Raw genomic sequence first — 16,410 nt, 5'->3', positions numbered from 1 at the left:
ATATATATATATATATATATATATATGTGTGTGTGTATATGTATATATATATATATATATATATATATATGTGTGTGTGTATATGTACGTACATACATACATACATACATAAAATACTAATCAAGAAACAAGTTGAAAATTTTTTTTTGAAAATTACAGGAAGTAGAGTTCCATTTTAGACAGTCCCATAGTGATCACACTATCCAAATGTTAAGCACAATTTACAAACAGGAAACTTTTTTTTCATACTTTAATATTATTTTAACAATATAAATGTGTTTTTATATATTTCTCTTTGTCAAATAATAATTTGTGCGTACATTAGCGGAATTTTGGCCCAGTGTACTATATGGTTGTGTTGTGTGTTTAGTAAAATGAGCACAGATGTCTAACCTGTCTTTGTGTTCACTGATCATGGTGTCAAAAATTGTGAATAATATAATTATGATATAATAACATGACTAATAATAGTCATGTTTCTTTCTTCTCACAATAATTGTGATATTCCTACTTACAATTTCATCATTGACCTAATGTTAAGAGTGTACTGGTTGGAATAGTTCCATAATAAGACGCCTAAATAGGCAAATACACTTCAAGATTCTTAAAAAAAACATGTTTTATGTTAAAAAGAATCAGTTTTTACCACTTTTGTTGCTCATAATTGAAGGACTTCATTTTCTTTCCTGTCTATTCAAATGTCATCATAAATACAAAACCTCCCTGCATCTCTCCATTATAGGAAGAGCCATCCGTCACCGTGGAGATTATTCCACTATAGTGTTATGTGACAGGCGCTACTCCCGCCCTGCCACCCTTTCCAAGCTGCCCTCGTGGATAAAGGAACGCACCTGCACGCACGCGTCATTTGGCCCGGCATTTGCTGCTCTGAGAAAGGTGAGAGTCCAGCCCTGTTTAAAGTGCATATGACAGGTTTTCATGTTTTTCTAATTCTGACTTACTTTGGTGGCTTAGAGTTAGATAGTTTTACATCAGTTGAATGGCAGTTTATTTAAAAAAAAAAAAAAAAAAAAAAGTAGTTGAGAAGTACAAGTACAAAAATGCAGGCAGGAAGTAGCGATGAGTTCTCAAACAGAATCCCTCTGCATTTTAGATGGAATTTTCCATTTTGATGTCATAGGCAGAGACAATTTACACATAAGGAAGGAGTTTAAACCTTCACTTAACAAAATAAATGGGTTGTCTAAATTACACAATAGACCAATACAAATAGATCCCAAGTTTTGGTTCTTGTTAGCATTATGGGTGTTTTCAGGGTACAGTTAGGAAATACTACTACTGTCCTATCTGCTGGCAGTGTCCAACCAGGAAGCAGAATAAACTTCACCTGGAAAAAAAAAACTAGACAGAACAAGGTCAAATTTGTAGTAAAATCTTAAGAAGTACCTTTCACATGCACTTTAAACTGTACTCTATAACATACATACATTCATTCATGTTTTTTACAGTTCTTTGTGGAGAAGAAGAGGCAACAGCAGCAGATGTGATTATAGGTCGTCAGGGCCAGAGGTGGGTAGAGTAGCCCTACATTTTACTCAAGTAAGATTAACATTAGTAATATTATTTGAAGTGATGTTAATCAGTAATTTCTTGGTCTTCTACTTTTTTACTTAAGTAAGAGTGAAAAAGTGTTTGGGAAAACTGCTACTGACTACTCAAGGAGGAGTAACTTAAAGAGTAACATCTTTTTATTGCTTGAAGGTGATTTAATGCTAATCCAAAGTAAAAGTATGACATCCAAAAACTACTGCAAGATATACAATTTCTTTAAAAAAGTTACTCAAGTAAATGCAACTGAAATACTACCCACCTCTGCCAGGAAGTAATGATTCAAGTCATGGTTTGTCCAGGTTGTTATTACTGTACTAAAATAACTTTATAAGGGCTTTTAAGAACGTGTTTGTCATAGTCATTGCAAATTTTCAAAACACAACACACTACACACAAATATAAATGTTTATTGTTCAAGCAGTGTCAGGCAAGGAAAATTATTTTATATACATTACATTCAAGTCATGTGGACAGTCGAGATCTCAATGTAAGCTTAGCATCTTTAAAGGGCCTATATTGCACAATTTTTGATCTATATTGTAATGCTCATCACAGACACACCTGGAGTTACCTATACCTGTGTTTTGTTTCATTCACCACACATGTCTCGCATCTTTAGGCTGTGTTCTTCTCAGACTAAATATACTCTGTTCACCTTGTGATGTCATGTAGTAATACAGGAAATACTTTTTAAATGTTTTACACTCCATAGACCTTCACTAGAATCATTTTGATAATTTCAGACCTGGATTTGCCCAACTTTGAAGTTACAGCTATTTTAGCCGCATTGAATCTGCTTCACTCCTCGGTGCACAAGCAGATATTACAGCCTTTGTATTGACAATCCAAACTGTACAAAACATAAAAAATAGACAAAGAAAAGCAAAACTTTCCAATTTTGTGTAATTTAGGACTTTTAATTTTTATGAAATAAAAAGGTTAAATTGTTATTTTTGCATGTTTTAAATGTTAATAAATTATATTGTTATATATATTTTGAATGCATACAGTATTTCTTTTTTTACACAGATCTAATTTATATAATTACGGTTCTGTGAACAAAATAAAAATGGTTAATATCCTGTATGCAAAGTGTCCATGTTATTGACAGTCCATAGTTCTACAGTTGTGCTATGCCTCCCAGTCTTCATCGTCACCTGTTGTGGTGTGAGGGGCTGGGGGTGGGGGGATCACGTCAGACATTCGGGCAAAAGCACCTCCGCTACCACCGGGGGCATCACCTCCCTCTCCTCCAGCCGGGCCTTTTCCAGAGATGCCTGAAGAACAAAAATTTACTGTAGTCTGTAAAGGTCTGAAGAAATAATAAAAGTGTTTTGTATGATGTTTAAGAAGGTCTTTTGGCAATTTATTTTTATTTGGTCTTTTGAGAATTTAGTTTGAAGCCTAGATCTAGTAAAATAATTATTTAGTAAGATATTGTAAATCTGTATAATCTATATATTTAAAAGGTTCACTATGTAATTTTAGATGGTGGGTCTGCCATCTGCTTGTCGCCATGGATATACTCTTGACCTTATTGTGCCCCACCCTGTTTTGCCTCTAAATGAAAATAAGCCACGTTTTCTTTGTAGTGGCTCTTCTGGTTAAGCGGGAATCCCATTCATTTCAATGGAGAATTTGAGAATTTTACACATATCAACCTACTTTATATCATTTTAGTAGGAAAACTCACCTCAGTGGGCTAGCTCATTTCCTCATAGCTCAGCTGCCACGTGTTGGAGTTCTCCCCGGTGAACCTATCGAGCACGGCTCGTCCTATCGAGCCTTGCTGGCTTGTGGGACTCCTCAGGCAGCTGACGAGTACCGGCTGGCCAAGAGTGCCGCGGCTCATGCGGTCACAGAAGCAAAATTCGGGGTTGGGAGGAGTTTAGGGAAACCATCGAGGACTATCGTACGGCCTCAATGAGATTCTGACAAACCGTCTGACACCTCAGGAGGGGGAAGCAGTACTTCACCAACACTGTTTATAGTGCGGGCGGAGAGCTGCTGACCTTGACTGGGGATGTTGTCGGACAGTGGAAGGAATACTTTCCTTCCTCCTCAGAAGTGGGATTGAGGAGGTCCTCAGAGACTGGGGACCCGGGGGTGGACTCGTCCATCACCCTGGCTGAAGTCACTGATGTGGTTGGCAGGCTCTGGGGGGTGGATGATATCCGTCCCAGGTACCTTAAGTCTCTGGATGTTGTGGGGCTGTTTTGGCTGGCACGTCTCTACAACATTGAGTGGCGGTCGGGAACAGTTTTGCTGGATTGGCAGACCAGGGTGATGGTCCCTCTGTATAAGAAGGGGGACCAGAGGGTGTGTTCCAATTATATCCAATTGAATCAAACTCCTCAGCCTTCTCGGTAAGGTCTATTCCAGGGTGCTGGAGAGAATCCGACAAAGTTGAACCTCGGATTCAGGAGGAGCAGTGTGGTTTTTGTCCTGGTCACGGAACACTGGACCAGCTCTATACTCTCCATCGGGTCCTCAAGGGTTCATGAGACTTTGCCCAACCAGTTCATGTGTTTTGTGGATCTGGAGAAGGCATTTGACCATGTCCCTCGTGGTGTCCTTTTGGGGATGCTCCAGGAGTATGGGGTCTGGGGCCCTTTGCTAAGGGCTGGAGCAGGAGCAGGAGCTGTGCTCGCATTGCCGGCAGTAAGTCAGACCTGTTCCCGGTGCATGTTGGACTCCACCAGGGCTGCCCTTTGTCACCGGTTCTGTTCATTATATTTATGGACAGTATTTCCGTTTTGGGAACCACAGGATCTCATCTCTGCTGTTTGCAGATGATGATGTCCTAATGGCTTCATTGAGCCAGGACCTGCAGCAGGCACTGGGGCAGTTTGCAGCTGAGTGTGAAGCAGCTGGGATGAGAATCAGCTCCTCCAAATCCAAGGTTCTCGATCGGAAAAAATGTGGCTTTCCCTCTCCAGGTGGGTGGTGAGTCCCTGCCTCAAGTGGAGGAGTTCAAGTATCTCGGGGTCTTGTTCACGAGTGAGGGAAGGACGGAGCGTAAGATTGGCAGGCGGATCGGTGCAGCGTTTGCAGTGATGATGATAAAGAAGGAGCTGAGTCGAAAGACAAAGCTCTCGATTTACTGGTCAATCTACGTTCCTACCCTCACCTATGGTCATGAGCTCTGGGTAATGACAGAAAGGACATGATCGTGGATACAAGTAGCCGAGATGGGTTTCCTCCGCAGGGTGGCTGGGTGCCCTCTTAGAGATAGGTTGATGAGCTCGGTCACACAGGAGGAGCTTGGAGTAGAGCCGCTGCTCCTACATGTCGAGAGGAGCCAGCTGAGGTGACTCGAGCATCTGCTCAAGATGCCTACTGGATGCCTCCCTAGGGAGTTGTTCCGGGCATATCCCACCGGGAGGAGGCCCCGGGGAAGACCCAGTACATGCTGGAGGGAGAGACAGGGTCAGGGAACGCCTTGGGGTCCCACTGGTGGAGCTGGAGGACGTGTCTGGGGTCATGAAAGTCCGGTAGTCCCTGCCTAGACTGTTGCCCCCGCGACCTGGCCTCGGATAAGCGGAAGAAAATGGATGGATGGACTTATCTCAGTGTTCGTGTGCACCAAGTTAACACTGGTCCAATGCTCTGGGAGGCTTTATAATGGCTCTGTTGTCCTATAGAACATATTTGCCGTCAATATCGGCAGCCCCATGCAAAATAATACAACCCAGATGTGGATGGTGGCACCCTCAGCAACTTCCCCCATAAGATGAATTTGTCTGGAATATTTCACCATATGACATTAAATTTGTCTACTTCCTTGGAGACAAGCAGGTGATGCCATCTGGTCAAGTAAGACGTCATCTGTGGAGCGACCCCTCTCACAGGAAGAATGCATGGTTTGAATTACTTTGTATACTGTCTGACATCATCGCTTCTTGTTTTCATTTAATTTTATATTAAGTCAAGTAAAAATATGTATACATTTAATTATAGTTTTAGCCTGCATTAATTCTAGTTGTTTAGTTTTCATCAGTTAAAATATTAAATTGATGAAACATAATAGTCAACCAAATGAACTGAGCACCTTTCCTGCGCATGGCGAGCTTGTTGAAGAGATCTGACATGAAGTCTCCACCGGTGATGGCCGACCCGACTGCTGAGAGAGGGAGAAAAGAGAAAGGAAGAGCAGGAGAAAGAAAGAAAGGAGATGAGGAGAGAGAGAAGAATTATTTAAAAAGCTATTTTTGGAGCCGGGTTGTCAGACTGAGTCATTCACAGTGCAACTCAACAGAATACATCAAGTCAACTAGTCCACTGATTTTAGGGCACGAGGAAACTTGATCTAGAATGTATCAGTCACTTTTGTATATTATGCTTATATAATATGACAATAGAACAATACATGAATCAGTGCTGAATAGCTTAATGTTTACAAAAATCAGCAAAATCATTGACATAAATAACAATATTCCAAAATTCAAATCAAAAGGAGAAAAAAAAAAAAGACTCTGAAATAATGGGGACTCTGCAATGAAGGGATTGTGCATTATTTTGGATGGTGCAATAATGGAAACTGCAACGAGTGGAGTGTGCATTTTTTTATTTAGTTTGGCCCTTTTGTGACCCCAGCCCTTTGGGACAACGGATGGAAATTAGCCTTTGGCAATAATAATAAAATAATATCATGTCTGACCATTAACATGCACTATACAACTCAAAAAAATAAATAAACAAGGAGTGTGGGATTTTGACCAAAATTAATAGAGATAATGCGAAAACAATTTGCATCATCCCCATAACAATATTCAGATGAAGTTTTAAGATTTAAGGTTCAAACCCATATAGTCAACAACAAAAGTGCAGAAATATCACTTTGATAAATTGCGCTAGACCAGGGGACGGCATAAGTAACAACTATAGTGTGTTTATACAAAGCATAAAGGTAAAAAAGCAATATATACAGTGTTATTTTCATTTTAGATGTCAAAAAATATTTGTGGCTTCCAGTGTTTGTTTTTTTTCCCCATGAAAACTGGGTCAAAATGGCTCTTTGGGTGTTAAAGGTTTCCGACCCCTGCACTAGACGCTTCGGTCTCTACGGTGATTTTTTAAAGTATTTTTATTTATAGATGATGTAGTCAATATTGTAATTTTGTTGTCCTCCAAAACTACAATTGCGATATCCATTTTTTATGAGACCTCCCACTTTTAGCTATTATGCTTAATACAAATGTGCTACAAAATGGGATTGGGAATTTCAGTTTAACCAACACTACACAATAATATGTTGTGTTATCCAATTCCAAACACTAAACATAATCCCATAAATTCATAATCCCAACAAAGACGGATATCTACCTTGTTCCTGCTCCTTCTGCTTCTTCTTCTCCATCTTCCTCTCCTTCACATTCCGGAGTTTGGCCTTCCCAATGCCCCCAGCATTCCTTATGGACTCTAGCAGACTGGCCCGGCCATCAGAAGGCTGCACCACCTCAGATGGAGCACCGGATACTGGGCCTGCACAGGATCGGGAGGGAGAAGACTTCACATATAACACAAACACCCAAAATCTGATCATTTGATTTCTGGATTTATCAGATTATTGAAAAGTCACCAGATTTCTTTCAGACTGTGCACATCTGCGCAGATTGTGACAAGGAATATTATGGGCAATTTTATATATATTATGTCTTATGTGGCAAAGACAAAAAATAAAGAAAATATAAAACATTTTGTTAAAGAGTTATTTTAAAATGCACTGTAGATTGTCTTCCACATAAAACAGTTTCTCTAAAATCCATTTTTGTGCTATATATACATAACAAATATGATTATTCTAGTGATCTGATTGTAAATGTACCCAGTGCTGCACTTACTTAAAGATGACACTGCAAAACCATTGACAACAGTTTAATAAAGTGACATGTACTAACCGTAACCCTTGAGGATTGCATGTAGAAGAAACCCTAATTTGCTAAGCACATAACCATTATGAATGTGTACACATTAAACCATATTTAGATACATATTTAGCATTTGCTGAGGAATCTATTGACTACTACTGAACATAAATCGTTACTATAGTTTAACTATATATGAACAACTCTCTTCTCTGCCATTGTAATCAAGAAATGCTCCTGTGTGGTTTTAAAATCAGCAACAAACCATATCTGATCATTTCAACTAATAGGTTTGAGTAGCTAATTCAATATTTAATCAGATCAACTCGTATCTAATAAAAAAATTTTAAAAAAAAGTTATTTATAAACACGTAAGCAATTTTTTTTACCTGAGGGGGGCGAGCGTGAGGTTTCTGTGGGTGTGTCTGCAGGTGGAGGTGGTGGGGGAGGGGGAGGAGGGGGCGGGGCCCCAACAGGAACAACAGGAGTGGAGGCAGGCTCAGGAGGAGGAGGGGGAGGAGGGGGAGGGACGCTCGGCTGCAGCGAAAAATCTGAAATACAAAAGTCTCAAGGTTATCTCAGTAATCAAGATCACTTCTAACAAGTGGCAAATTTGTCCTGAGCAAATGCACTGATCTTCACTACCATCATAACATACTGTTGTTATGTCCTTGGGCAAGACACCATATATAAATGCACATAGGACTGCGTTTGGTGGATTGAGGTAAATCTAGTGTTGTCACGATGCTAAAATTTCAAACTCAATTTCAAAACTAAGGAATAGACTTGATACTTCATACAGATTCTGATACCATGATGATATTAAAAAAAACACTTTCTATAGACAATAGACAATTTTCATTTTCAACATTAAATATATATATATTACCACGTGGCCTTATATCTGTGTAATCCCTCAGTCATCCAAGAAAGTTCCATAGTGTTTCATGGGTGTATACTGTGGTGTGTTCCTGTCGTCCTCGGAGGTCGGATTTTCCACGTTCTGACTTGTATGTGACAACTGGAATGCGCCACGATCTCAAATTTCTACTCTACTCAATTTCTAATCTACTTTCTACTAGTCCGTGTTGAAAATCCAACATGGCTGTGTCTCTCGTCTGGATTCAATTAGATGCAGTTAAAATATTGACCATACTTGTGTTGTTTTGTCTTAAGATCCTCCCTCCTGTCCACGCACTTTTGTGAACCTGTTCCTGCGCAGCGTTTGAGCCTCTATTGTTATAAAAATGTTATTATCTCTATTATGCTAATGTTGCTAACACGTACACGGTGCTAATGTCATTCACTCTCAAACATTTCTTTATTAACTATTAATACAGGTATATTGTCCGAGTTACTACAGTAACTTAATTGGATCCTCATTTTGGCTCATTTGAGCACTTTCCTAGTATTTACTATTACTTTATTGAATCTTTACTGTAATAGCCTGGTCATTGTTTTTCTGACTTGACAACTGGAACAGGTATCCGATGTTGAACTTGGGGATTACATAATACCCATATCCAAGTTTAAACCTCTGAGAGCAACTACAATACAACACACGTCTATGTGGTCTTATACTTGTTCTGATACAGCTTAAGACCATTCTAAACCTATTAAGAAGTTCATTTCTGTCCTGTAAATGTGATTTTATTAGTATTGACACGTCATCAAATGAGTATCTAGTTTTGATACTAGCTTTAGTGTCGATTGTTGTTGTTGACTATTGATACTTTGCAGTGACATCACGCTGGGGGTGTTCTACATGTATCTCAGTGGTGGAATGTTCAGCAGTTACCATGGAGACACAAAGCACATATTAGCAAACACTGCCAAAAAAATAAAGATTGTTTGAAAACTCAAGAAATACAAAAAAATACAAAACAACACATTTTCAGGACCCTGTGATCAAAATAAGCGTCCATGGTCCTGTTTAGGTATTGTTTTTTTTTTTTAACAAAAAGGTGAGAGTGGCCAACTTAAAAACTGTTGCTGCTAATGCTATCTAGCATGTGATTGTAATTTTATGAGTGAGTGAGACTTGTTTAACAGTAAAAATCAGCTTGCATGTTGTAGTTCAATCTAATTCAGTTCTTTATGGTCAGATTGTGTTAATATAAAGCTCAGATTGAAGTTGAGGAACAGAGCTTCAGACAATATCTACAGTTAGCTTCACACACCCAGGGAATGACATCAGCTACTATGTATCAATAGTATCAATAGTCAGACTGCTCTGTACCAGGAAGGTCGGAGTCCACAGAGAAGGAGGGCAGCTCTGGGATGTTGTGGGTGTTTCCAGATGGAGCGAAGCCAGGGCCCAGGTCTGCGCTGTAGGACAAGTCATCTGCAATGCCAGGCAGGTCGGGCAGGTACATAGGCACCACCAGCTCTGGCACCTGGCCCAGGTTTGGCACATAGAAGTAGCTCTCTGCAGCCTGGGGACAGACAGCAGGAACCCAGGTGATAAATACTGGAAACAGGTAAAATGATAGCACACTATTAATACAACATTTTTAATGAATCCCTCCTTTAAAAATATTGTATTAATAGTGTGCAAAACTGTTTTTTGGAGCTTGCTACCATGTTATAATGTTCCCTCATCAAAAACATGCCTGAAGAGGTTTAAGATGTCATCCATGCATTTCTTTGAGTATTTAAGTGATCTCTCCCTCCATAAATATGCAAAAACATGATACATAACTGTACAGAACAACTTGACAAACCTGATGCGATGTGAGATGGGGGGTGACTTTGTGCGGAAAGTAAAGGAAAGGGAGACTCAGAACATTAAAAATGAAAGTGAAACTTAGAAATAACGTTAATACGTTATTTCTAGCGAATATAGCATTTTCAAAAAGTTAATACTCCATAGAAGTAAAATACCCTCTCTTTAGAATAATATAGAATTGAAGTAACAAAGGTAATTTGATATGGGATATTTCATCTCTGTTTTAGGTCCCTAGAGGCAGTGACAGAGAATGGACCAAAATGCGTCCTTTTCTATCACTCCACTGGCAGGAGCAGAGGTCTCACGCACCTGCCGCTCGAGCTGCTCTCGTTTGGTGATGGACAGAGGAGCGTCAAATGGCTTCTCCTCTTTCTCCGTCTCCAGAGCTGTGTGTGTCTTTGTCACCGCTCCAGCTAGAGGGTCCAGCAGAACGTACTTCTTATATCTGCAAAACACAGAGAAAGAAGGGAGTGATGAAAAAGAGACAGAGAGAAGAGACAGAGAGAAAAAGAGGTGAGAAATAGACCAGAGGGTCCAGCAACATGCACTTCTTATACCTGCAATATACTAGGAAGAAAGGTGAGATGAAGAGAGATGGAAGGAGGGTGACAGAAGAGTGAGCCTGGTGAGAGATAGGCTAGAGGATCCAGCAAAACTTACTTATTATATCTGCAACACAAAGGAAGAAAAATAGAGACAGAATGAGAGATAGAGGGAGAGAGAGAGAGACCAGTGGGACCATCAACACACTTGTACCTACAACACAAGGAAAGAAAGGGAAGATGAAAGGAGAATGGGGAGATGGAGAAAGCAAGCGAGGGAGGGGGAGAGACTAATTATATATATATATATATATATATATATATATATATATATATATATATATATACATATATATATATATGTTAGTCTCTCCCCCTCCCTCGAGGCGGATGAAGACATACAGAGAGGGGTAAGAGATAGACCAGAGTCTAGCAACATGTAACAAAAAAAAAAGAGATATAGAGAGGGACAAAGGGAATGAAAGAGGCATGAGAGAAACAAAAAAAAAAGATGTGATTAGTGTGCTGTTTCGCTCACAAGTTCTCGGTGGTGTTGAAGAGCAGGAGCGAGCTGACAGAAGAGATGTTGCGTGGCAGACTGCCCAGGCCTTCCTCTGTCTCATCCTCAGACCTCTTCTTATTGTTCACACACACAGGGAAATACATGAGCCTCTCCTGGGAGAGAGGGGAGAAGAGAGAGGGAGAGAGGGGAGATGGGGAAAGAGGGGTAGAGAGGGAGGTGGGAGTGGAGATGAGCGAGAGAGAGGGAGAGACAAAAAGAGGGAGATACAGAGACAGAGAGAGTGAGACAAGGGAGATGAGAGAAATGTGTAAGTGTGTGTGTGTGTGTGTGAGTGTGGGGGTTTGTGGGTGTGTGTGTATGTGTGTGTGAGTCAGAGAGAGAGACAAGGGAACCAAGAGAGAAAGATGTGTGTATGTATGAGAAGGACAGAAAGATGAGGGAGAGAGGGGGAGAGAGAGGGAGAGAAAGAGATAAAGAGATCGAGAGAGACAGAGAGAAAAGAGATAAAGAGAGAGGAAGAAGAGAAAAATGTCAGCAAATGTTGAAGAAGGCACGGCCAAAATGCCACCAAAGTGCTCTCGTAACACAGAGAAAATATTTGATAGTCGGGAAGAGCGTGTCTGGGAGTGGTGAATAATGCATTTCTGTGCCTGAGGAAAAAATTGACTTGTTTGTCTTGTGTTTTAGAATATATGTACACAGGGAAATGTACAAGCCTCTCCCAGGTTTGATCAAATAGTGAAGGTAAAACGAACAGTAAGTGATGTAGGGACCAAAGTGTGAGGTAAAGGAATGCCATCAGAAGACCTATTAAGATTTTATTTGATCAGATGGAGAGCAGGGGTCTATATACTGTAACTATGGGAGATTCACTGTTTTTGAAAGAAATATCCAAACTTATAATTAACAAATGTTGAACCATATCATTATTTGTTTGGGATTGGCTTCACAAATTTGTCATATTAGTCTTATGGCTTAAAGCCCTTTCAACTGACAACAATGACATCTATATGGCTGAATGATGGCACCACTTTCTGAAGCTATTGTGAAAACAGAATTTCACTTTTGTTTATTTATACTAACAAAGAAGATGTTGAACCTTGTGCCAGTTTTTGTTTCATGTGAAGAGACCCATTAACTACAGAGATATTAACCATAAACCAGGACAGCAAAGAAAAATTAAATCTGTCAATTGGACAAAAACTTGTAGAACTGAAGATGTTTCACTGCTCATCTTCTTCAGTTCTGATCAGATTGCTGGTGAACACTGCCTTATATTTATCTGAAGGGAGGAGCTAACTACACTGAAACTAATACACCTATTATTTACAGTTTCTGTTTGTAGGCTAGGTCTATTGTGCTACCCTAAGCGTGCACTGTGTCTGAGTCCTACTTAGCATAGTCATTCAAGCCCCTAATGAGTGATTTCACACCTATTAGCATCCTGGCTAGCCCTGTTATTTTCTTTGTTTTGCTTTGAGTGTGTGGATAGAGTTATAGATAGGGGATAGATGATGTCTGAGGCCTCCATTCCTGTTCCAGAATGGAATGTCTTTCCTAACAAAAACTGCTTCCTTGACTTCCCTCTCAAACCATTTATTTTCTTTGGCTAAGATCTGTATCTCTCCATTTTCAAAGGAGTGGTTAGTGGCTTTGAGGAGGAGATATATGGCAGACTGGGGTCCCGAGGAGCTCTTGCGACAGTGTTGGTATCTTCACTACTTTTTAAGAAGGTGAGGTACAGGTCTTAGCCAAAGAAAAAAAACAGTTTGAGAGTGGAGTCAAAGAAGCAATTTTTGTTAGGACAGACAATCCTTCCTTGAACATGACTGGAGGCCTCAGACATCATCTATTACCTATCTATAACTCCATCCTCAGAGCCAGGACTATGTTAAGTAGGACTCAAGCACAGTACAGGGTAGGGTAGCACAATAGATCTAGCCTATAAACAGAAACTGTAAACAAGAGGTGGTTTGAGTTTCAGTATAGCTAGCTTCTCCCTTCAGATAGATATAAGGCGGTTTCCACCAGTAATCTGACCAGAACTGAAGAACCACCTTGGTTGAGCAGCAAAACATCTTCACTCCTACAATTTTATGTCCAGTTGACAGATTTGATTTTATTTTTCTTTGCTATGGATCAGACCTGAATGACTGACTGAGGGATTACACAGAAAACATAAAATAGGACAACAAACCTACACTCTCGACCTCAATTTTAAACATAAACATTAATGTATTACGTAATCATACAGGTTGTAAAAAAATATATTTATAATTATTAATATAATAAAAATATATGGAAGCACTTTCCAGCACAATCTCTTAATGTAATTATGGTAATTAAACAGTAATTACTCCTGGAAGCAGGACATGTCATTGAACATAATTTCTTGGCATTATTGATTGATCCTAGGACATTATGAAGACAGACAATGACCAGAAAACAGAGCTGCAAAATACCATTAGCTCAGTCATCCTAGTTACCGTGCAATGTGCTGTAATGGAAGGTCTGGCAATCATATGCTAAAAACGCTTGTCATACTATGATTTATGAATGTCTTTACCAAATATTGTGATTTAAAACGTACTTGGAGGGCTTTCTCATCAAACGGTCTGATCTTGGATTGTATCCGGTGTCGTGGGCAAGGCTGTGAGGAGGGGTCTGTCGCTCCACTGAAGATGGAGGAGTAATCGGCCAGTCGATCTGGAGCGGGGTATTTGGCACTGGAGAACACCTAAAACAAGGTAAAATTGAACAAAGCTGTCAGTCTCTATAGGTGTCGTGCAGTGTGCAGAGCCAACAGACACTGCGCAGGCATGGTGCACAGGTGTAGTGTGCAGGTGTAGTAGTGCAGCGTGTAAAGCTGTACCTTGGTGGCCTTCTTACTGCCTTTGATCTTGTCAACTCGGGCCTGGGCCAGTCCGATGCGGTCCGTGACGCTCTGCAGCTGCTGCCTGTTCTTCTCTACACTTTCAGACACTCTGCAGAGAGGAGACATGTTTAAACAGAATGTTGATGGGCATGTCTATTGTTTGTTTAGAGGGGAGTTATTTGCCCCTAGCAGAACCTGTTGTTTTTAAAAGAAGGGAAAAATACAGAGATGCAGACATAGGGAGACAGGGGTGTAAGCGCCACACAGAAAGGGCACGTCTGGTCCAAGAATTGAACTTTCTTACTGTGAGGCAGGACTGGCAATTATGTTGCTGTGCAATTTAGTCTAATCTATCCATACATCTACATGTTTGTGTCCTGTCAGGCAGCACATAGACAAACAAGCAACTGAGAATCTGTCTGTGCTGTTACTTAAATGTAGTTAAGCATTTTGTAAATACTATGATAACTAATGGTACCTTTGAAAAATGTCTGTGGATATGGTCTCCAGGTATACTAATGCATCTGCTATCTGCAGTATGGCTTCCTCTCTTCTCACGTCTGGCTGGATAAGTGGTACAGAGTACACCTGGCCCTCCAGGGAGCGCTTTTCACTCATCCTGAAACAGAAGTTCATGCATTTACTACAAGATACATTTATTTAGAAAAAAAACAAGAGACGGGTAGAGAGCTCAGAGAGGCTCCTGCTCCATTTCACCAAATGGATCACATACAGAATCACACAGTGTGTATTAAATGTGTATTCTGTAAAACGCAGTGAACACTGTACATTTATACATTAAAACAGGCACAGTACAGACACACTGTAGTGATCGCAGAGGAGCAGATGCTGGAGTCACACACTGCACAGTCTATCTCCCATCAGCATCTGATCGTCACATGACTCGCGTCCTGTAAACATTAATACTTCTTACAATACTGGAAAGTAAGAAGGGAAGAACATTTACAAGTAATTACGCCAACAACCTATGATGACACAAAATGTGAGAACACTGCTATCCCTTTTATGTTTTATCCAATTCTATTTCACAATCGTCCAAAACGTTAATCGTCGCCACTTGTAGACTGTAGATAAAAGTGTCATGTTCAAACGACTCAAATAGAAACGTACCTGACCATGTAGAGGACTCAAGTATGTTGACAATTTAAACAGCTTAGTTTGGGAAACACAAGGCCCGTTTCTTTGCTATCAACGAAGCTGTGAAAACATCGGCGCTGACTTCCGCGTTCACCCGACACGTGACCAGGTCGGATGCGTTTAAGTGCTTACAAAATACTCGTGTTTTTTGTTTGTTATTCCTTCATGCCGTAAATATCGTGTAAAACGGCATTGTACTCCTGCGTAACGTCAGAAATGTCGATTTCCACATTTTTGCTGTCAGTTTTGGTTAAATATATAAACAAAAAATGTATAATGCATAACTTTTTTGTCTTTCCTGAACGTATTCCAGTGACGCCTCTGACCTGTGGACATTAGCTTTCATTTGCAAACTCTAATTTTTGCGTATGAATGTTTGTTTATATATATATATATATATATATATATATATATATATATATATATATATATATATATATATATATATATATATATATATATATATATATATATATATATATATATACATACACACACACACATACACACACGTTTGAGTGCTTACAAAATACTCATATACATATATGTGTGTGTGTGTGTGTTGATTTTAGTACTTACAGTTATAACCATTTTGAAATTGCTGCTTGTAGCTGTCTAGCTGTCATGTCTTGTTTTAGGCAAACCAGGTTAAATCAAAGATGGTCTGAAGGCATTTTTGTGCGCACACTTTTATTATTATTATTATTATTATTATTATTATTATTATTATTATTATTATTATTATTATAATTAATAATAATTATTATTATTATAATATTTATTACTACTACTACTACTACTACTACCATTATTATTAGTGGTAGTAGTGGTAGTAGTAGTAGTAGTATCAGTATTAGTATTATTATGTTCAGATAATTTGACTACAGAGTCTTCAGTAGGGCGCGCTGTTGCATTCAACATGCCTCTCCCCGTGGCTTGCCTCCTCCTCCTTCCCCGTACCTCCCTCCTCCCCCCGGTCACATCTGGATCGGGCTCCGCTCCTCAGCATCGTTCAGCGCAGTGAGAGAGAGAGGCTGGGCGGGAAGGAACGGAGGGCATCGGCTCCTTCATCATCCACAACCGACCGAGCAGCACCGCAGAGAAGCACCGGAGGACATCCCACCACCTCACCCCGCGTCTCCTCT

The 16,410-nt window shown here is 39.9% G+C and overlaps 2 protein-coding genes across 3 annotated transcripts in view; one reads left to right on the top strand and one right to left on the bottom strand.

Moving 5' to 3' along the window:
- Nucleotides 1-1,546, top strand: part of ddx11 (DEAD/H (Asp-Glu-Ala-Asp/His) box helicase 11) — a 25,185-nt gene extending 23,639 nt beyond the window's left edge. The window contains exons 26-27 of the mRNA XM_033968394.2: nt 743-897; nt 1,470-1,546. Coding sequence (XP_033824285.1) covers nt 743-897; nt 1,470-1,508 — 194 coding nt within the window. The 3' untranslated portion in view covers nt 1,509-1,546. The remainder of the gene's footprint in view (nt 1-742; nt 898-1,469) is intronic.
- Nucleotides 1,547-1,961: 415 nt separating this feature from the next.
- Nucleotides 1,962-15,372, bottom strand: wash1 (WAS protein family homolog 1). Of its 2 annotated transcripts, none has more exons than XM_033968692.2 (11): nt 15,239-15,372; nt 14,586-14,726; nt 14,105-14,216; nt 13,823-13,969; nt 11,248-11,384; nt 10,477-10,612; nt 9,679-9,874; nt 7,829-7,990; nt 6,898-7,056; nt 5,624-5,695; nt 1,962-2,849 (listed from the first exon to the last, which is right to left on the bottom strand). In XM_033968692.2, exons 1-11 carry the CDS (start codon nt 15,244-15,246, stop codon nt 2,704-2,706), a joined length of 1,416 nt encoding a protein of 471 aa, XP_033824583.1. In that variant the 5' UTR covers nt 15,247-15,372; the 3' UTR covers nt 1,962-2,703. The 2 variants fall into 2 exon arrangements, with proteins under 2 accessions (XP_033824583.1, XP_033824584.1); XM_033968693.2 differs by having other exon boundaries at nt 2,638-2,849; nt 5,624-5,692; nt 15,239-15,331.
- Between the last annotated feature and the right edge of the window lie 1,038 nt (nt 15,373-16,410).

This window comes from Periophthalmus magnuspinnatus, chromosome 6 (assembly GCF_009829125.3).
Source record: "Periophthalmus magnuspinnatus isolate fPerMag1 chromosome 6, fPerMag1.2.pri, whole genome shotgun sequence".
NCBI classification, from domain to species: Eukaryota; Metazoa; Chordata; class Actinopteri; order Gobiiformes; family Gobiidae; genus Periophthalmus; species Periophthalmus magnuspinnatus.
Note: the sequence above shows the minus strand (reverse complement) of the source record. Positions and strands in the feature narration are given on the sequence as shown.

Coding starts and splice junctions, on each gene's coding strand:
- wash1 (XM_033968692.2), bottom strand. Junction 14,217..14,585: donor TCCACAGACATTTTTCAAAG/GTACCATTAGTT, acceptor TCCTCTCTGCAG/AGTGTCTGAAAGTGTAGAGA. Junction 5,696..6,897: donor GCAGAAGGAGCAGGAACAAG/GTAGATATCCGT, acceptor TCCCTCTCTCAG/CAGTCGGGTCGGCCATCACC.